The sequence below is a fragment of the Dipodomys merriami genome, unplaced genomic scaffold (assembly GCF_024711535.1).
Source record: "Dipodomys merriami isolate MVZ:Mamm:240054 unplaced genomic scaffold, mDipMer1.0.p SCAF_20, whole genome shotgun sequence".
Lineage (NCBI taxonomy): Eukaryota > Metazoa > Chordata > Mammalia > Rodentia > Heteromyidae > Dipodomys > Dipodomys merriami.
Window position 1 is genome coordinate 28,495,869 of NW_027203382.1, and position 22,480 is coordinate 28,518,348.

Genomic DNA, 22,480 nt, shown 5'->3' on the forward strand with positions numbered 1-22,480 from the left:
CATTAAACTTACATTTAGGAAGTGTTATTTATTTTTCTTAGAAATCTATTCCTCTTTGGAAGCTTTTTTCACATGTGCTAGATATCCAGGAGCTATCAAGCTAACATTGGAAAATATTAATACTGTATTGTTTGGTTATTTAAAATATTTATTTAATGTGTTCCACGGATTAAAATGGTCTTTTAGTTTCAAATTTTAAGTTAAACTAGATGTTTCTGTAAAATGATTGCTGTTACAAATATAATTATTAACAGGTTTATTAACAAACAAGCTGTCTTTGTAAAAGTTTAACAAGACTTTCTAAGATGTCCTGTAATCTAGAAAGTATTAGAAGGCAACATTTTCAAAACGAGTACACTTTTAAGAAAGATAGTGGAATAGCAGGCATTTTTACAGGTACTACGTGAGGAATATTTTCACATCGTCTTAGGAAAGGACGAGCATGTTGCTCTGCAAAGTTTAAATATTCATATCCAGTAAACTTATAGCTATAAGAAAAATGGGGGAGCTGATACGAATTCAAGAGCATTCTTTGACCGAGGTATAAAATGTCTACCTCGCTCCCATTTTGTATTATTTTATTGGACGTTAGAATATCCTTTTCCCACGATGGCTGGTTAAGGAGAGAGGGCAAAGAAACTGGTTTATATGAGATACGGAATCGATCGTGTAAGACGTAATTTTCTGTCTTTTGATTTTGAACCAGATACACCATACTTGTACTAAGCAGCCAGCTGTCCCCGACATCCATCTCCGCTGCCATTTCTGCTTTCTTTTTTTCCCAGAGAAGTTGCAATTGTGTGCTCGTGTGATCAGCGGCGTGTTCGGTACCAAACAGGCTCCCGGGGTCGGCTGTCACCCGGGGTCACGGCTGAGGCGGTCCTTACGTGATCACACTCGCTGTCCCTTTTGCTCCGGTGAGGGGCCCACCGCGCCGGGAAGAGTCCGCTGCGGCCGGGCCGGGGCTGGTGCGTCGGCCGCAGGAGGCGCGAGCCTCCGTGAGTCCAGCTCAGGGCCGAGGCCCGTGGCTGCAAGCCGGCTGGGAAACCGCTGTCGCGCGCCGCCTCTCCCTCGACGCAAACCCGCAGGCCAGGGCCAACCCAGGCCGCGGTTTTCCCCAGCCGGAGCCCCAATCCCGCCGCCGTCGCCAAGGCGACCGCCGCCGAATGTTCCCGCGGCGGGCTCCGCCCCCTGGCCAATCGGACCGAGGCTCGCCCGAGCCCAGATTCTCTTTGTTCCGCAGCCATTTCAGGCCCCGGACTGGAGGCAGCGACGCTTCGGCGGAAGGCCCGAGCGCCGGAGGCCTCTGGGATGGTGTGGGACCGGGTAGGTGGCGTGAGGGTGCGCAGCCGGGGCCTGCAGGGGCGGGAGCGGAGGCTGGGGAGTTCCAAAGCCGCCGGAGGAGCAGCGCCGGCCCGGCCCGGCCTCCCCGGGCCCGCCCGGCCGTTTGGAGCCCGGCGGCGGCGGCGGCGCGGTTCGAAGCCCAACAGCTGCCGCCCCGGGCGCCCTGCGGGGCCCGGTAGGGACCGCCTCGGTCCTTCGGGAGCGCTGGCTCGGAGCCCGGAGCCCGTTAGGGGCGACGGGAAGGAAAGGCCTCTGCTAGGGAGGGCTGGCCTGTCCCCCACGTCCGCAGGGGAAGCCGCGGCGGACGGCCGCTCGGGACGCCGGCTTGCGGCCGCTGGGTCGGGGCTGGCTGCCGGCGGCGCGCCGGGCTTTGTCCCGCCGTGGCTTCGCCTCTCCCCGCCGGCCTCTCCCCGCGGGTCTGCGGGGCACACGCCGTGTGGACGTGACCGTGTGTGTACACGCACGCACACGGGGGTGCGCGTGTCGTGGGTTATGCTGGTCCTTTCCTCGGCTCCGAGCGCCGCCCGGCACCGGGCACCGCCGCCGCCGCCGCCGCCGCGAAGCCGCCTCGCTCAGGGAAGGGCTTTTCTTCCTGGCAGAACGATCTCGGGTTGTTTACTGACGTAAACAACAACAACAACACAATCGACCGGAGTTGGCTGGAACTGCTTACCGTTTAAATCTGTTATCGGAATCGCTAATCAGGTTGGGCCTTCCAGTTGGAAGTTGGAGGTTGTCCTCGAATTGATGTTAACAGTATGGAGCATTAGCTCCGTAGCCCGGTTTTCTAACAGGGCTGACGAATACATCCCCCCCCCCTCCGCCCCCTTAAAGAAGGGATCCATTTTAAACGCTAGGTGTGGAGTATGATAGGTAACTGGAAAGAATCAGGTTGTGAGACAGCTGTCCGTGCTTTGTGTGTGTGTGTGTGTGTAAGATAACACAAGTCCCTGCTAATTTTTAATATATTTTTTTCATATTAGATTAAAAACTTTTCTTTTAGAGCTGTAAGGAAATGTAGTGAAGTAGAGGATTCAGTCTTTGGAGAAAGCATTCTGTTTTCCTTGGATTCCCCCCCCTCCCCCTTCTATCTTGCCCAGTTATTACCAGAGAATGGCTGGCCCAAGTTAAAAACTTTCTCTTTTGCAAAAGAGAAATGGTGTCGATTTCTCATCCTCTCTCTCTCTCTCTCTCTCTCTCTCTCTCTCTCTCTCTCTCTCTCTCTCTCTCTCTTTTTCCTAATTGACATACGCTTTTCATGTGCTGCATCACGTTGTATAAATAAATGTATACATTGTTGGGCAGTAGGGTTTTTACTTCTGTGCTTTAACCAGCCTGTTGAAGTGTTAGTGCTCCATTTTCTTTTCCCTAAAAGGGGGCCTCCACCTTGGATTAGACTTAAATAGTTGCATCATCGTAGTCAGGATTTTTTTTTTTTATTGTACTTCTTCCTCTACTGCCAAAAGCCATTTGCTATTGTAGGTGAAATTATGATATTCTGACTGTAATATTTTTCCAATGTCAACACTTACTCATTGTTTTTATGGCTGTGGTTTTTCTTATATGTGCAGTGTTAAAGCCATTGTATGAACGGGTTTTCTAAGTTACATTAAAATGCAAAATCTTATATTTAGAAGAATTTCTTGGATTTGTTAACCATGTTGGATTCTCCATTTTTTTTCCTTTTTAAGAAATCTGGTTATAAAAGAAGCCAAACCAAGCTACATATAGGCAAGAGTTATTTTTACTGATTGTGGTGTAAAAATTGTGAATATTTCTTCCTGTGATTGATATTTGAATACCTATTACTTCCCAGAGGATCCTGTTACCCCCAAAACAGTTTGAAAAAGCTGAATCAAAGTGGTCAACTGATGAGGTTTTTAAAAGCAACAAAGAGCAATGCTAAAAGAGAGTGAAATTTTCCATGTTGAGGATCTTTCTTGGTTCAGCTATTGAATTAGTAGATACCGGCTGAATGGCAAATGAGGAAGACCCGTGGGTTATAGAGAGGATGAATGTTACCTTGCAGACCTATATTGATAAGAGTGGCAACTGTTACTGTGTTAAGTATAGGTGGGGATTAAGAAGGAAAAGTTCTAAAAGCCAGGTTTGATTGGGTTGTCTCCAGACTTCCATGCTAGATAGGGTTCTCTGAATCTCTGTCAGTTTGTGTAATAAATAAGGATATTAGCATTTAAGAGTCACACCTGTAATACTAATTACTCAGGAAGCTGAGGAAGAGCAAGGTTTGAAGCCAGCCTGGGTAAGAAAGCCTGTGAAACTCTTACCTCCAATTTACCACCAAAAAATTGGAAGTGGACCTGTGGCTCAAGTAACAGCACTAGCCTTGAGCAACAAAGCTCAGGGACAGTGCCTAGGACCAGAGTTCTAGCCCTAGGATATATACACACTTAGACACATCACACATACACAAACACACACGTTAATGGCCACATGAAATATTGGTATAGGAAATAGAGATGGAAGTTTGCCTTGCAGTATTCTCTTATTCCTAAAAGGCAATCAATGACAGAGCAAATATTTAAACTGGTAACTGAGAAGACCACAAGGTTTGGATTGATCATTTTTCATATTTAACTTCATAAAATAAAGCAAAACTTTTCAGTATAGCAATTAGGAGTTCTAAACAAAGACTACTGAGATTCAAATTTTAGCACCATCTGTGATTATCTGCATGACCTTGGGCAAGTTGCTTAATCTGAGAGTACCTTGATTTTTTTTAATCTCATATTTAAGGATTAAATGAGATAATTCAATAATCTCTCAGAACTCTGGCCTGTATAGTGAATACTCCGTAAATAATAAATTAAATTCTCTTCAATGTTATCAAGGTTCACCATTTTAGAAAACTATAGGAAGCCATCAGTAAAATAGTAAAAATCTATGTGACAACTATGCAGTAACTACTAAAACCCTTTAGTACAGAAGTGACACTGTGGCTCAGGTGGTAGAGTGCTAGCCTTGAGCAGAAACTCAAGGACAGTTCTCAGCCCCCGAGTTCAAGCCCCAGGACTGGCAAAAACAAAAATCAAAACTTTAGTGGGTTCATCCAATATTTTTTCTGAATGTATTTGATTTTTACCCTGTTGAGACTTATGGGAATAACCCTGTGTTCTGCTTTTGTTTAAATCTTGCTACCGTAATCTTTTATTCTGCTATTGAATTATTTTGTCAGCGTCATTTAATGACTGTATGATGCTTGCGTGAATTTTTCAAGAGTTTCTAATTTTTTAATAGATCTACAGTCTCAAAATCTTTGTACATAAAACAATTTCTATCTTAGATTATTTCCTTAAGATAGAGTTCCCTTGGGTGAAAATACTGCGTAAAGTATATGATCATACAAAGCTCACCGTCCAAGTTGTCAAGTTGCCTCAGGGAAAGTTTTTCTTAGTGTTTGGTTTTGTTTGTTTAGTTTTTATGAGACAGAATCCCAGGCTGGTTTCAGACCTGGATTCTCCTATCTCAGTTTTTCTAGTTCTGTGATTACAGGTCTGCTCTGCCACACTGGGCTTGCTTCAGGAAATTTAACAATAGTATTAAAATAAATTGGAGCAACATAATATTTATTATCCCTGGTGATTGAGATAAAAAGGAAGAAAAAAACAAACACGTTCTTGTAATGTGACAGGCATTATTTGGAGACATTAAGATACATTACTTTGTGATATACATTTAATATACATAAATACACTTAATATGTATAAGTAATACATAAACAACACAGAATGTATGTAGATAAATAATACACATTCTATATATGCTTTTATAAGCATTCTTATGTATTAACTTAGCCCAGTATTATACATGGAAGTTAATCCAGTCAGAAACCACATTATTAAGATGATTAACTGAGCTGGGAATAATAAATTGGTAAATTGCAAAATTAAACCATGTAGAGCTTAACTTTCCACATATATTTAGAAAAGGAAAAAGAAATCTTTATATGAGATGTGATTGGTAAAGAATATATAAAGCAGGATTTTAAAGTGAATGTAGGGCTGGGAAGGTGGCTCAGTGGTAGAGCGCTTGCCTTGCATGCATGAGGCCCTGGGTTTGATTCCTCAGCACCACATAAGCAAAAAGAAAAAAGTTGGCAGTGGCGCTGTGGCTCAAGTGGTAGAGCGCTAGCCTTGAGCTGAAGAGCTGAGGGACAGCGCCCAGGCCCAGAGTTCAGGCCCCACGACCGGACCCCCCCCCCAAAAAAAAAAGTGAATGTAGCAAGTTTACATTTTTAGTAATGATCTCAACACAAATGGAAAGAAAAAAAGTCACAAATCTGATTAAATTTGGTGACTAAGAGAAATTTAAAGGCTCACTAAATAATTAAAAAATATACTTGGTAAAACCCCTGGTATAATGTAAATGAAAGTCTCACATAAGGGTCTTACGTTTTTTGCCTGGGACATGTCTGAGACCCCACATAGTTGGGATGACAGGTGTATGCCACTGCATCTGTAATGTTAGTTGAGATGACGTCTCACTAACTTTTTGTCTGTGCTGGCCTTGAACCACAATCATATCTCTTCTTCCCAAGGAGCTAGAATTATATAGGTGTACCATGGCACCCAGTTCTTGTAAATGAAAGTCATTTAAGAAAAGAAATGATAGGGGTATTGTATGAGATTATAATCATCTATAAACATAGAAGGTAACTTTTATATTGAAGATGAAACAAAAAATGTATACAAGTTTGAGTTGCATCTTTGAGTTGATTCTGAAGATGCTGCAGTTACTGCAGTCCCTTCATTCTAGCTGCATAAATGACTATCGTTGATGAGAGTGTTTATCCCAGAAAGGATAAAGTTTCATTGCTCAGGTCTTAAGCAAGAAATTAGGGAAGAGAAACTGTTGAATATACTAAATGATTAGGAATAGGCGGTATCCATTAAATTTTAAAGAAATGAACCTGAAGTTCATTTTTAGAACCATCATTTATGTTTCCATTAAACTTTATATATTTTAAAATAAACCAAAATATAGTAGGTTATTTTGGCTAGAGCATAAGAGAATAGGGAAATAATTAGAAAAATGACAAACTATTAGAGACTTGGTGTACCTTTTATTAGTGCTAGGATTCTCTTTTGTATGTAGTAGTTGAATGCGTGTAGTTACAGGTTTTATGATATACACATAAGGTCTGGTAATAGACTGCTTACAGAGAGTGGAGGAATAGTTGGGGTATCTGCTAAAAGAGAAGCCCTATTTCAGTGTATCAACAAAAGTAAGAACCTGCTATACAAGTTCAGGGACCTGAAATGTATAGAGTAGATTTTTCTATAGAGGAACAGAAAATTAATATGCTTTACTTGTGGCCATACCAACTCTGCCATTGTAGTACAAAGCAGAAAATGAGACCAAATTTGCCTGAAGGGCCTTTACTAGACAATCTTTAAAATACAGTGCAGAGGGATTTGGGGGAAATACAGTTCCCTGGGCCTTGGGTTATTGGTATGAACCATTGAAAATTTGAACCGGGCATCAATGGCTCATACCTGTAATCCTAGCTACTCGAGGCTAGATTGAGGATCAGGATTTTAAGCCAGCCTGGGCAGGAAAGACCAAGAAGACTCTTATCTCCAAGAAGACTCTTATCTCCAATCTCAGAAAAAGCCAGAAGTAGAGCTGTGGCTCAAGTGGTGGAGGGCTAGCCTTGAGCAAAAGAAGGGACAATGCCTAGGCCCAGAGTTCAAGCCCCAGAACTGGAAAAGAAAATTTGAATTGAGGAATGACAGTTGTATGAACCATTAAAAACTAAATAGAGGGGCTGGGAAGGTGGCTCAGTGGTAGAGCACTTGCCTTGCATGCATGAGGCCCTGGGTTCGATTCCTCAGCACCACATAAGCAAAAAGAAAAAAAAGCTGTAAGTGTCGCTGTGGCTCAAGTGGTAGAGCACTAGCCTTGAGCTGAAGAGCTGAGGGACAGTGCCCAGGCCCAGAGTTCAGGCCCCACAACCAGACCCCCCCCCCAAAAAAAAGAGAGAACTAAATAGGCTTTAAAGGCATTGTAAATAAGAGGAAAACAATTCACTTTTTTTAAATGGGCAAGTTGAGGGAAGAAATAACAGCTAGTTGTTAAACATGAAGTAATGTTTTACCTTACCAGTAGGAAAACGTAAAGCATTTTACTTTGTCCCTGTGCAGCCATAGTAGCAAAAACAAAAATAGTTTAAAGCAAAACAACTTTTTCTTTATTTGTTTTGCAATTCTGGGGTTTGAGCTCCAGGCCTTTTGCTTGCTGGACCAGGTGTGCCATGAGCCACAGCCCCAGGCCTACTAAAATCATTCTTGATGGAGCCGTGGAGAAACACTAATGGGTATGAGGAGTTGTGTATGGAAGGAGTATGTGAGTATGGGAAGTGCTTGGATCTCATCAGTAACCACAGATTCTCCACTTTTTTGAGCCATTTTGTCTTTTGTACTCCATTTATAGAAGAGCCCCCTCTTTTCCTTGTTCTCTGCTCTCAACTCTTCATAATCTTCTATTTTGCCCTGAAGTCTACTGTCCATCATTTGCAAAATCCAATCTCAACTTTTAAACATTCCCTTCACTTTATTTTTTTGAAAAAAAATTTTTATTATAAAAGTGATGTACAGAAGGGTTACAGTTACATAAGTCAGGTAAAGGGTACATTACTTTTTGGATAATATCATCCCTTCTCTCTCTTTAGCTTTTTGAGACAGTCTCATTTTGTAGCCCAACTGACTTTGAACTCAAGGATGTCCTTGTCTCTTGCCTTGTTAATGCTGGGCTTACAGGTGTATGCTACCATGCCCAAGTTTTCCTTTAGTTTCTTATTTCAATGGAAGTAGGGCTCTTTGATTGTTTATCTGAGCCTGGATTGTTTGGTTGTTTTCCCACCTCTAAAAAAGTGGTAAGGAAAGATACATGCAAGTTACAGCTTTCACATATCCCTCCCCTCTCCTTCTCCCTCAAAATCTTTAACTTTGTGTTATGTGACAAAGACTCATTATGCTCTCTTTTCTCTATATTTCTCTTTTTTAATATTTATATTATAAAGTCATAACTCGCGTGTTGAATTCTAATTCCTCCTTTGATCCCCTTTCTTGCTCAGCTTGTTTGGCAAAACTCTAGACAAACCAACTCTTCAGCTGGTGAACTTTGCTGACATTGGGAGGATAGCAATTCAAGGCCAGCCTGAGCAGAAATTTTGAAAGGCTTCTTAATAATAGCTGGTGTGGGGTGCCTGTCACCCCAGCTATGCAGAAGGCTGTGATTGAGAGGATGTCCTCTCTAGATCACTTACAATGTCTAATGTAAGTACTATGTATAAGGTTGTTAACACTGTATTATTTAGGAAAAGTCTGTATTTTATATAATCTCAGGTTTTATTTCTCTTACTTTTCCCCTCAGTCCTGGGCTTTGATCATAAAGCCTGGGCACTGTCCTTGAGGGTTTTTTTTTGCTCAAAGCTAGTATTCCTACCACTTGAGCCTCAGCTCAATGCTGCTATTCAATGGTTAATTGGAGATGAGTTTCCATGGACTTTGCTGCTCAGGCTGGCTTCCAACCTGGATCCTCAGATCTCAGTCTCCTGAGTAGCACCAGCCATTGGTGCCAGGCTTTATGTTTTTAATTTGTAACTGGTTGAATCCATGGATACAGAATCTATCCATACAGAGGTCAACTATTTCTCCTAAGAAGAATAAAAGCTTGTACTACTTATACACGTTTCTCCAAATTTTTTATTTTCATTTGCAGCAGTATCTCCTTTGCCTTTCATTTCTCTGACCTGTTAAGTTAAAGTGCTCCAAGTCATAGTCTCTGACTCTGCCACCAACCAGTTGGAAATCTCGTTCAATACCATGGCTCTAAATGCATCAGTGAGTCCCAGAGTTAGGTCATTAGCTTCTCTACTGAATTCCAATGTGATATGTATAATTGCCTATTCCCTTCCCCATTTCTGTAAATAACAATGCCATATTCTGTAGTTGGGCCAAAGTCATGGTGTTATTCTTGACTTTCTCTTCACTCTTCAAATTCATTCTTTTAGGACTTTTAGAACTCAAAACAGATCCAAGATCTTACCATACCTCCCTCCAGCTTATACTACTCTGGCACGTGCTCCTACAATGGTAACCTGTTGGATTACCAGAGTATGTTACTACCTGGTCTGCCTGTTCTACCCAACCTGTTCCAAGTAGTGTTTTCTCAGCACAGCAATCAAAGACAGACTTTGTAACTTTTTCATTGAAGATCCAATAGCCTAAAGTATATGTTCTCCCCAAATTGAAATCCTAACACTCGAGTGATAATATTGGACATGGGAACTTTGAGGATGATTAGGTCATAGAGGTGAAGTAGCCTTTATAAAACATCCCTTGTAAAAGATTCTTTGTCCCTTAAAGACACAGTAAGCAGGCCCTGTCCAAGTTACACATTTGCCTTGATGTCCTCAGCCTCTAGTATGATGAATAATTTCTGTTGTGTCTAAGATACCTAATTTATGATGCTTCATTAGATCATAAGCCTGAATAGACTAAAACATTTCCTCTTTCACTCAGAGAAAAGCTAGTCTTTACAATAGCCTATGAAAGCTCTCTGTGATCTGCTCAACCTACTTCCTTTCCTCTTTAGCTCCCAGACTCCATTTCCTGCCAGCACTTTCTCTCCTTATTCACAGCAGTTCTTGCTGTATCTGCACTATCTGCAGTGTACTTCTCTCAAATACCTGCTTGATTTTGGCCACCCCTCCAAGTCTGCTCAGATCTTCCTTTCTGTAAACACATTTGTTCTGTTCTATTCTGGCCATCTCACTCCTCTTGCCTGAATTTGTTCTTGTTTTACACAGCATCTACCACCTTCTCACATACTTCCAGGTCTGGTTCCATAAGCATTTGGCCTGTCTTATGCAACCTGTGAACAAAGAACAGTTTTTACATTTTTAAACAGTTGCAATACAATCTGCAAGATATATATAGACTAAAAATCCTAAGGTTTTCTTTTATTTTCCCTCCCTTCCTTCCTTCTTCCTTCCTTCCTTCCTTCCTCCTTCTCTCCCTCCCTCCCTCCCTCCTTCTCTCCCTCCCTCCCTCCCTCCTTCCCTCTATATATTTCTGATATTTAAAAGCACAGAAAAGAGCTCCAATATGAGTATATATCATATGGATATCTCAGTGAAAGGGACTAAGATTAGGAGAGGTAATTGAAGGAAATTTGATTTTTATCTGTAGTATTTACTTTTCTTCGCAGTACTAGGACTTGAACTCAGGCTGACACTCTACCACTTGAGCCCATGGGTTTTTTGCTGGTTATTTTCTTTTTCTTTTTCTTTTCTTTTCTTTTATTTTGTGAACATACTGTACAGAGGGGTTACAATTACATGGGCAGGATTTCTTTTTTTTCTTTTTTTTTTTCAGGTAAGGGGTAGGTTTATTCATCGTTCTGGCTGGTACCAGGCCATCTTGGCCCTCCACGTGGTTGGGAAAGGCCTGGGAAAGAGAAAGAGCTGGGAAAGAGCCTTTGCTGTTTTTGTTTTTGTTTTTTTTTGGGGGGGGGGTCCAGTCGTGGGGCCTGAACTCTGGGCCTGGGCACTGTCCCTCAGCTCTTCAGCTCAAGGATAACACTCTACCACTTGAGCCACAGCGCCACTTCCGGCTTTTTTCTTTTTGCTTATGTGGTGCTGAGGAATCAAACCCAGGGCCTCAGGCATGCAAGGCAAGCACTCTACCACTGAGCCACCTTCCCAGCCCCTGCTGGTTATTTTCAAAATAGGGTCTCATGAACTTTTCTGGCGGACTAGCCTCAAACCAGTCTTCTGCTCTCATCCTCCTAAGTACTTAGAAACTATCAGAGGCCAGCTTAATTTTCTTTTTTAACAGTGAAAACCATAGTTTTTTATTTAAAGATTTTCTTTAATGGAGCAAAAGGGAAAAACAAGTAGGTTTTTTTGTTGTTGGTCATGATGCTTGAACTCCAGGCCTGGGCACTGCTCCTCAGCTCTTAAGCTCAAGGCAAGCACTCTACCACTTGAGCCACCACACCACTTCCAGTTATCTGGTGGTTAATTGGAGATAAGAGTCTTATGGACTTTCCTGCCTAGGCTGGCTTTGAACTGTGATCCTCAGATCTCAGCCTCCTAAGTAGCTAGGATTACAGAAGTGAGCTACCAGTGCCCAGCTAACAAGTAGGTTTTTAAAAAAAATGAATAAATCAAGGAGAGGAAATAGTAATGGGTTAGAGAAGAAGGGAAGAGAATACTGTCTTTCTAAACTCTTACAGTTGTCCAAGAATCTGGACAAGGACAAGAAGTGAATACTACGGATATGGGGAGAAAGAACACAGAAAGGAAATGATGAACACTGGGACAGAGACTACTGGGAGGAAATGAGTTTGGAAAGAGGCCCAGGCGTAGATTAGTTATAGGTATTCCTTTTCTCAAGCCATTTTACCCTCATAGCAACCCCATGAGATGAGAAATGGCACTATTCATCCCTTTTTATAGATCATGGGTTATTCTTTCCATAGCTGCTAGTATAATAGAGCAAGAGCTCAGAGTCAGACAGAAGGACTCCAACGCTTGCCTTCTTCAGCACTATTCTATGGTCCTCCCACATATTACATGAGAAAATATGGAATTACTTGTTTGATGTAGACAAAGAAGTCAAATAAATAGATCAGAGGTAATATCCTTATGTTAAGGATAATTTTAAAATTGTAGGGCTATAGTATAAAGGCTTTACAGTAGGTTTGTTTAATGTTTTATCCTGATAAGCCTTAAAATAGAAGGAAGAACAAACCTTATATGTAAAGATATTCAAACTTTATATGTAAAGCTATCAGACTTAGGCATAAATTATATTGGTACTGATTATTCACAAAAGTAGAATAGTTAAATTCTTTTGTGGCAGGCTTGAATTAAAAGTATATGGGCAAGGCCAAAAGTTGGCTTGTTGTAGAATATGTTTCAGCTCCTAAAGGGATGCTCATCAAACTTTTTTTTTTTTTTTTTTTGTCATTTGTGGGGCTTGAAATCTGGGCCTCCGTGCTGTCCCTCAGCTCTTCAGGTCAAGGTGAGAACTCTACCAGTTGAGCCACAGCACCACTTCTAGTTTTCTGGTGGTCAATTGGAGATATGAGTCTGCCAGAGCTGGCTTTGAACCATGATCCTCAGACCTCAGCCTCCTGATTAGCTAGGATTACAGGCATCATCAAACCTTTAATAGAAAACATTAAGAGAATTTAGGAAAAGTGCATTAAAACTGCAGGTGCTCCAGAACAAGAATTAGAATGCTCAATTGGATTTAGGACTGAATAATGTTTACACTTTTTGATCACACAGATTTGAAGGGATAATGAGAAAAGATTTGGGTAGAAACTCAAGTCCCAGAACTACACTTGAATAATTGACTTGAATACAAGTTTTCCTAAAGGATAGGAGGGATTTGAAGAATTTAAATAGCAAGTATAAAGGAAAAGAAATAAGGCTGACTTTGTATACAGAGTATGATCTTATTTACAGTCAGCTGACTTAATTCTAAAAGCTGAAAGGAGCATGGTTTTTTACTGCTCTCTAGGTGAGGAGGAAATAAACCAAATGATTTTTAATGATTTGCCCATCTGGTTATTCTGTGTGCAGAGAACTGAGAGGAGAATGCCCATTCCTTTTCTTCTAGTGTTATTTTAACTGTTCATGACACAAAAGATTTAAAGACCCCACAAGAGACATTTTGTCTTAAAGTCTCATGAAGTTACACTAGGCTTTTAGTGTCAAGCAGGCTGTGGCTGTAAGTTCATGTATCTGCTTTGTGCCACTAAACGCCAGCCTCTTGTTAGCCTCACTCCTTGCCCAAAAATAAATAAAACAGTACAACAGTGGTAAATTGTGATGGTACACATCTGTCTAAAATCCAGGCTACTCAGATCTGGACAAAAGTTGAGGTGACCTTTCCTCTAAAACAAACTAGGTATGCTGGGTGCTAGTGGCTCACACCTCTTTAATCCTAGCTACTCAAGGCTGTGATCTCAGGATCACAATTCAAAGCCAGTCAAGACAGAAAGTCCTTGAGACTGGGCACTGTCCTTCAGCTCAAGGCTAGCACTCCACCACTTGAGCCACAGCACCACTTCCGACTTTTTTCCTTTTGCTTATGTGGTGCTGAGGAATCGAACCCAAGGCCTCAGGCATGCAAGGCAAGCGTTCTACCACTGAGCCAACTTCCCAGCCCCCAAGAAGAATCTTAAGAAGACTTTCTTGCCTGGGCTGGCTTTGAACAGGATGCTCAGATCTCAGCCTCCTGAGTAGCTAGGATTACAGGCTTGAACTACCAGCACCCAGCCGAGGCTTAAACTGAATACCTGGGCACCATCTCTGAACTTTTTTTGTGCAAGCCTAGCACTGTGGTACTTGAGCCACAATTCCATTTCTAGCTTTTCAATGGTTAGCTGGAGATAAGAGTCTCATGGACTTTCCTGCTTGGAACTGAGATCCCACAGATTCAGTCTCCTAGGTAGCTAGGATTACAGTTATGAGTCAGGGGCATTCAGTTTAATCTTTTTTTGGGGGGGGGGCCCAGTCATGGGGCCTGAACTCTGGGCCTGGGCACTGTCCTTAGCTCTTCAGCTTAAGGCTAGTGCTCTACCTCTTGAGCCACAGTGCCACTTCCTGCTTTTTTCTTTTTGCTTATGTGGTGCTGAGGAATCAAACCCAGGGCCTCAGGTATGCAAGGCAAGTGCTCTACCACTGAGCCACCTTCCCAGCCCCTCAGTTTAATCTTAATCTTTTCAGTGGCATAATCTGGGGAAAAGTTACTCCTAATAAAAGGATTTTCTAGATAACTAAAGCTTGAACATGTAAGAACCATAATGTGTGTGTCTGTGTCTGTCTGTGTATGTGTGTGCCATTACTCAGGCTTGACCAAGGCCTCCAGTCTAGGGCTCTTGCATTGTTCCACACCTCCCAGCTGGCTTTTTGCTGACTATTTGGAGATAAGAGTCCCAGGTTGGCTCTGAACCACCTTAGCCTCCTGAGCCTCCTGGATTACAGGCCACCAGCACCTGGCCTAAGTACTATGACATTTAAACTTTATGCACTTTTAAAACTAATTCACACTCTTCTGCCTCCTTAAAGCATTTTGTTGTTGGTGGTGGTGATGGTTGGTGGTGGTTTATGTATGTACTGGGGCTTGAACTCAGGTACAGAGAGCTCTCCCTTAGCTTTTTATGCTCAAGGCAAGCACTCTACCACTTGAGCCACTTCTGGTTTTCTGAGTGGTTTATTGGAAATAAAAGTCTCACGGACTTTCCTGCCCGGGCTGGCTTTGAACCTCAATCCTCAGATCTCAGCCTCTTGAGTAGCTAGGATTACAAGCATGACCCACCAGCGTCCGGCCCCCACCTATTTTTTAAGGGATATTTTAAACTTCTCATGACCCAATCTAGTTTTGAATCACAACATTGTACATTTTTTTCTTTTTACATCCTAAGTGTAAATTCAGTGTCATTACAGAAATTAAACATCTTTTTTGATGGTTGTAAAGTAGCCCAGTAGTTAAATGTTCTGCTGTTTATCCAACTACTTACTGATATTAGAAATCATCCAGATACAAAATCTTTGAACTTAAGCCCTTTTCTGTATTCAAACTTCTTAAGGTACAGTATCAGAAGTGTAGAAAGAGTGGAAAGTATAAAAATGTGTATGGCTACTATGGATTGCTGAGTTAATTTCCAACAGTTGTATTAGTTTCATCTTACAATCAGTAATTTGTTGAACTTGATTCATCCTATTCTCAGCAGCCTGTGTTATTATACTTGCAAAATTATCTTTGCTGCTTAAACTAAGAACATTACTTGATTATTAAATTTATTGGTCGCTGGTGAGGTTTAAGCATTTTCCCATGTTTCATGAATTTTTCTTGTGTATTTTCTTTCAAATGCTATCTTTGGATTTTACGTTTATTTTTCGGAAAAGTTATTTGTGTATTGAACATCTAATTTTGTATTGCTTTCATATGCTAGTGAGCTTTCTCTTATACTTGTCAAATGAAATGTGTATTTACCACATTTGTAATAAATGCTCTCTCCTAGAAATGCATGGGAGTTGTAGGTTTTTTGAGAAGTAGAGTGTTTTGCCTGAAAGACAGCATCTTGGTGAGGGTAAAAGTGCTACTGCTCTTATCTCTGGCATAATGGTGTTTTTTGTTTTGTTTTTGCCAGTCCTGGGACTTGAACTTAGGACCTAGGGATTCACTGTCCCTGAGCTTCTTTTGCTTAGGGGTAGCACTCTACCACTTGAGCCACAGAGCCCCTCTGGTGTTTTCTGTTTATGCAGTACTGAGGAATCAAACCCAGGGCTTCATGCATGCTAGGCAAGCACTCTACCACTGAGCCACCTTCCCAGCCCTGGCATAAAATTTTAATCAAATAAATATTGTGAGATAATTCCCCTCAAGGAATCAACTGCCATCCCTCAAAACCAAAATAGTGTAAGAATTTGGAAAAGTCAAGGTAGTGATAGAAAATAGATAAGAAGCTGGGAAGGTGGCTCAGTGGTAGAGTGCTTGCCTTGCATGCATAAGGCCCTGGGTTCGATTCCTCAGTACCATATAAACAGAAAAAGCCAGAAATGGCCCTGTGGTTCAAGTGGTAGAGCACTAACCTTGAGCTCAAGAGCTGAGGACAGTGCCCAGGCCCAGAGTTCAAGCCCCACGGCCGACCAAAAAAAAAAAAAAGGAAAATAGATGAGAAAAGAATTCTGTAGTTTCTAAAGGAGGTGTATACCAGTCCTAGCTGCTGATTTCACTTTGATTTTCCTTCTACTTCCCACTCACTTTACTCTCTACCTTTCTGGTATTATTATAACTAATACCTGTCAGATATATGTAAGCTTGTAAATGTACTTTGGTGTTCATGCTAATGAAATTGCTTCCTATGATGGTCATCAGTCTTCATTGTTCCAACCCATTGTTCCTATAGGACTGAGAACATTTTCAGTTAAAGCAAAAACATTTTGGAAAGTTTGTTATATTACATGCTTGTATAATATTTAATCATGTAGTATATATTTGAGTAGCTATTTAATATTTCTATTCTGATTAAGCTTTTGTTTATAAGGAAGAAAGACTCATTGGAGATATCTTAAAAGCAAGAGGGTAGTGGAGGTGCCAAGAAGGCAGCGCCACTCTGGTCGGGACCCTGTGATCTAGCTCAGTACTTCCTTTCATCCTTCCATGCCTATTCATTCTCCTTGCTTGGTGAGAATTTTTGTCCTGCATAATTTTGTCTTGCATATAAGATCGAATGATGGCCACCCATCTACACATCATGACTTTTTAGCTTTTGCTTTTAAAATTGGTAAATAGTGAAATATCTTAGTACTCCCAGTTCATGTTTCCCAGAAAGGAAATTCAACTGATTTAGCTCATCTGTTTTTGCACCAGGATTTTCATATGAAGAGTTAAGTAACCCTGGTTTAATAAATTGTGTTTAGGAAACTTTGCCATTAGGCCCTTCCCTTAGACATGGGCTATAGATGTCTAATCTATTTTAATTGTCTAATAGTCTAGTGCTCTTTTCATAATGGTTAGATACTGTAATTACCATTCTCCACCATTAAAACTTACATAGATGAATTTTGTTTTGTGCTGATAAGGGGAATAAATAGTGATTACATGATATTCAACTGACTATTAACTTGGTATCTCTACCTGTTTTTAACCCAATATTTTGTTTCAAGAGTATGTTCTTATAAACCAAACACTTGGTTAGTACCTACAGTAGATGAGCACTATCCTTTGTGTCCATTGTAGACTTTCTTTTATGTTTCCTTCTTTTTTATGTTAGCTGACTTTTTTTTTTACTGTGGCAATGTTGTTTGTAAAATCCATGTATATATATGAATATATATGTATATATAAATGAATATATATATATATATATATATATGAATGAGGTTTTTGTGGGATTATTTTTTTCTTTTGGTTGTTCTGGGGTTTGAGATCTGGGCTGCTTACTTGCCCGCTATTCAGGTATTCTACCACTTGGCCACACCCTAGTTCTTTTTTGTATGAGTTATTTTTAAGGTAGGGTCTTGCAGGGGAGGACCTCTGACCAGATCCTCCTACCTACAACCCCTTCTCCGTAGCAGAAATCACAAGTACGAGCCACCACACCTGGGTTATAGATTGAGATAGGAGGTTTATGAACATTTTAAATTGCTGGCCTCGAACTAAAATCTTCCTGATCTCTACTTCTTGAATAGCTGAGATTACAAGCTTGAGCCACAGAGCCCAGCCTTACTAAAGGGGGGAGGGGGTGTGTGTGTGATTAATTTTAGTTGATTTTCATTGTTGTTGGGGTTTTTTGTCACAGGAAAAGAAAAATACCCTTGAACACTAGAATATATGCCATTGTTTTTTTGTGTTATAGTTTTAGTGCTGCTATTTAATCATTATTTCCTGGATTTGTTTTCCATTTTTAGTCTGTCTATAAAGTTTCTTGTGAATTTTTTTTTTGTCTCTTGCATCCTATGAGGACTATCAATCAACTACTGAATTTTTCCTGAATTTTTGTAGGTTTATTAAATTCATACCTTAGTTAATATTCACAAAATGATTTCCATTATTTTTCTTTACTCCTCTTATTCTTCTGACTTTCTTTTTGCTTTAGAATATCACCTGTCAGACACTATAACAGAATACCTTATATCTTAGACTGGGTGAAATATTCCTTGCTTTGTAAATGGTGCCTTCTTGCTATATCCTCACATGGAAGAAGAGATAAACACTGTTTCTACTTTGGCAAAAAAGAAGTAGAAAGACTAAACAGCCTCCCGCAAGCCCTTTTGTAGTCATCACCTCCTAAAGTCTCTGCCTCTTCATACTGTTGCACTGGATAGTACACATGAATTCTGGAGAGTTAAAACATTAGACCACAGTGTCACCATATTTAAACAACAAGTTAATCAGCCCATTTTGTTGCATATTTGGTTGTACAGAAATAATGTAATCTTCATGTTACTGTTACCTGGTGTGTATGCACTATCAGTAATTGAGTATTAATAACAATTTTAATATAGAAATATAGTATAATGGGAATAAACAGTAAATACCTACTTTCTCAGCACTTTATATTCTTAATCTTCTCATTTGCCCCATTTGTGGCAACAGTATACAACACAAAAACTAATATTTGCCTTTCCTGTTTTTTTTCTTTGTTTTCTCATAACTGAAATCTGGTGGATCTGTGCCCCTATTATGTATGAGATTTCAGTGAACAAATTAAAAATTAGGTAAAAGGGAAACAGCCAACTTACCACTTGCCCCCCGCCCCTCATATATATATATATATATATATATATATATATATATATATATATATTCCTTCTTGTTTATATTGCTTGGATCTCATATATTTCTCATTCAGCTCCTCAATAAACAAAGGGCTGTTTTCACTTGAAATCATGAATGTTAAATCAACATACTATAGTCTTAAATATGAATGAGAAATTTCAGGGTGCTCTCATTCAGAACTTTAGGAGCAGTTTATCTCAAGGAAACAGTTTACTTGTGGACATCAAAATGATCATCCTGTCCCTTGTGCTAACTGGTCATTATTTTCTTTGTTTGCTTTTGTTTTTAACATCAGCTTAGCCAATTTTAGCTACTCAGGTGGCTGAGATCTGAGGATCTCGGTTTGAAGCTAGCTAGCTAGCATCGTCAGAAAAGTTGTGAGACTCTTATCTCCAGTTAATTTCCAAAAAAGCCAGAAGTAGGGTTGTGGCCCAAGTGGTAGTGTGTTAGCCTTGAACAAAAAATGTCAGAGTCAGTGCCCAGGTTCTGAGTTCAAACTCCAGGATTGTCACAAAAAAGCAATACCAAAAAATATCAGCTTGCTTCCTATCAACTGTCACAGTTACAGCTCACTTTACAAATGCATTGGATTTTAAAATATTGAATCATTCCTTTTATTTACTTACATTTTCAGGCTGAGTGTCATGGTTCACGCCTGTAGTCCTAGCTAGGCTGAGATCTGAGGATCACAGTTCAAAGACAGCCCAGGCAGGAAAGTTCGTGAGATTTTTTTTTTTTTTTTTTGGTTGGTTGTGGGGCCTGGACTCTTCAACTCTACCACTTGAGCCACAGTGCCACTTCTGACTTTGCTTATGTGGTGCCGAGGAATTGAACCCAGAGCCTCATGCATGCAAGGCAAGCACTCTACCACTGAGCCACCTTCCCAGCCCATGAGATTCTTATCTCCAAGTAACCACCAGAAAACCAGAAGTGGCGTGGTGGCTCAAGTGGTAGAACACTAGCCTTGAGCTGAAGAGCTGAGGGACAGCGCCCAGGCCCAGAGTTCAAGTCCCACGACTGACTTAAAAAAAAACAAACAAATTCACATAAAAATATTTCACTAGTTTTATCATTGTCCTTTTTTCTACCTCAGCTTTAAATTCACTAAGAACAGCTATAAATAGTAGCTTGCCTGATTTTGGGGGATAATTTATTTATTTGTTTATTTAATGCCAGTACTTTCTGAGCTCTGTAATAGTATTGTGAGCGTATTACAGATTTGTCTCCTTTAATACATGCCGACATATGAATTAGCAAGGAAATAATCAATGTTACTTGTCATAGAGTGTAAGACAAGCTACTCTTTTAATTGACTATACTTACATATTTAATGAAATATGAATGAATAAAGCAGTTTAGCGTACTGAAAACATTAGCCCCAAAATGGGAAGTCATTCACTGCAGTTCAGTTCTTAACATTTACTAAGTGGCTTTTGGCATGTTACTTCACTGAGACAGTTTCTTCAGTTTACGGGGTTATTTTGAAAATTAAATAAGATAAAATATGAAAGTACACCAGGCTCTGGTGGCTCACACCTATAATCCTAGCTGAGGCTGTAGAGGCTCAAGAGGCCGAGATCTGAGGATCACAGTTCAAAGCCATTCTGACTGAGCAGGAAAGTCCATAAGATTCATCTCTAATTAACCAATAAAATCCAGAATTGTGGCTCCATATGGTAGAGTACTACTCTTAAGCACAGTGCCCAGCTCCTGAGTTCAAGCTCCAGTAAGTACCAGCACCAAAAGAAAAAAGTACCTTGAAAATTAAGCACTCTATTTACGTAAAATTTTGTAGCAATCAGATCATACTTTAGTATTTGGAGAATCTGACTTTAAAAGAGCTGCTTTTCCTTTAATCTGTGCTACATACCTGAAAGCTATTTGAAGAAGGTCGACATAGTTGAACAACAGTTGTTCAGTGAACTATTTTAAAGAAATAACTCTCCAGTTGAATAAGGAAGGAAAGATCCCAAATAAAACTCTGGTGAATACTATGATGTCAAAGGAATAGAGAACCAAACTTACTGTGTATTTGGACTTTAAACATAGAAGGGTTTACTTTTAGCATTATGAACAGGTAAATACTGCCATTTGAACAAAAATGTGAGAGATTTTGTTCAATTAAAATTTTTTCATTTAAAAATATATTCACAAATTTAAATTGTACTTTGCCAATCAAAGACCATAATTTTGTAGTTGCTTTATTTATACTTTATTGGAAGTAAACACTTAGTTTCCCACAAATCTCAACTTTTCCTGCTCCCTTTTCTGTCATCCAACTTAAGGGTGACTCTTTATCTAGTCTATGTCACTGTTAAATTACTGAGTAGATAAACAGTGTTTAGTAGCTTCTGACAGGTCCTTACTAATAGTATAAATTATTAACTTTAAACTATGTGTTCTTAGGTTTTGGTTTTGTCAGAGACTTTTTTACTCATCAATTATGTATGTTTCCATTCAGTGCAGTCTGCATTCTGTTCCTCTTTGTCCTGTTTTCTGTCATTTCTACTACAGCTAGGACAAGCACAATAGCTCATTAGAGTAAGGAATAATGAAAATTTTCAGGAGCAGATAGATCGAGTTACTGGAAGTTCCCAGTGACTATAATGCACAGTGAAGGTTGAGGACTACTGTCTTAAGTTGCTTAAACATTTATGGAGTGTGAGATCAGCTGTGAAAGTTGTAAATTCAGTGTAGGACTCAACAGGGAGCTGGTTCTTTTGAGAGAGACAAGAGTATTATCAAAAGTTACATATGGGACTGAAGAAAAGTAAACCTTTCAAGAGAGCTATTGAATTCTTGTTGCTGCATGGAACAGAGTGAGGGAAAAGCATGTACAAAGAGTATTCCTTGCTTTTACCCATTGTGAAGTTGTGTGGAGGGTGAGTCAGGTATGGGAGGTACCAGTGAGTGAAGGCAGAGTGATTCAATGTACTTGGCTCCGAAGTACAATGCATCTGGGCTTCAGCTCTGTCCATTACTGTCTGTGTGACCTTGGACATTGCTTAAGTTCTCTTAAGCCTATCTTCTTCTGAAAAATAGAGATAATAATAGTACATACTCACAGAATTAAATGAGATCACTCATTTAAAGAACTTAGTGTAATAACTGACACATAGAAGCACCTCATTAGTGATAGTAGCATTGCTGCTGTTTCAGACTTTGGTATCACACAGATTTGGAATTGAATGCCCTCAAAGTCTGCAGACAAGCTGAGCAGGCTACTTAAGCTCTTCAGACCTCTGTTAATATAAAATGGAGTTAATATCTATCTCATAGTACTGTTGTTAATATTAAATGAGTTGAAGTACAAGAAGTATTTGGGGGGGGGGGGCCTGGGAAGGTGGCTCAGTGGTAGAGCGCTTGCCTTGCATGCATGAGGCCCTGGGTTCAATTCCTCAGCACCACATAAGCAGAAAGAAAAAAGCCGGGAGTGGCACTGTGGCTGAAGTGGTAGAGTGCTAGCCTTGAGCTGAAGAGCTGAGAGATAGCGCCCAGGCCCAGAGTTTAGGCCCCACAACCGGACCCCCCCACCAAAAAAAAGAAGTATTTGGTTGTAGACTGGATTGAATTTTGAGATCAAATTTTTCCATATCACCTACTGACTTTGATATCAGATAAGATCTTATTTTTTAAAATATTTGTTAATAAACTTTAGTGTTTGAGAAGCATGTCTAATAGTCTTCCAAGGTTTCCCTGAACTCTTAAGGATTTACTAAAATTTCCTTTAGAACCTACGTTCCATTTTTCTTTGTTCTGTTAATTAATCTTTCAGCTGCTAGATAGCAAATAAGTTTATGTGCCAG

General features: G+C 40.2%; 1 protein-coding gene across 1 annotated transcript in view; it reads left to right on the top strand.

Annotated features, from left to right (window-relative positions):
* The first annotated feature begins 1,198 nt into the window (after positions 1-1,198).
* The window catches only part of Tnpo1 (transportin 1), a 90,455-nt gene continuing 69,173 nt past the window's right edge, over positions 1,199-22,480 (top strand). The window contains exon 1 of the mRNA XM_070031328.1: positions 1,199-1,326. Within this exon, the coding sequence (XP_069887429.1) occupies positions 1,312-1,326 (15 nt within the window). The 5' untranslated portion in view covers positions 1,199-1,311. The remainder of the gene's footprint in view (positions 1,327-22,480) is intronic.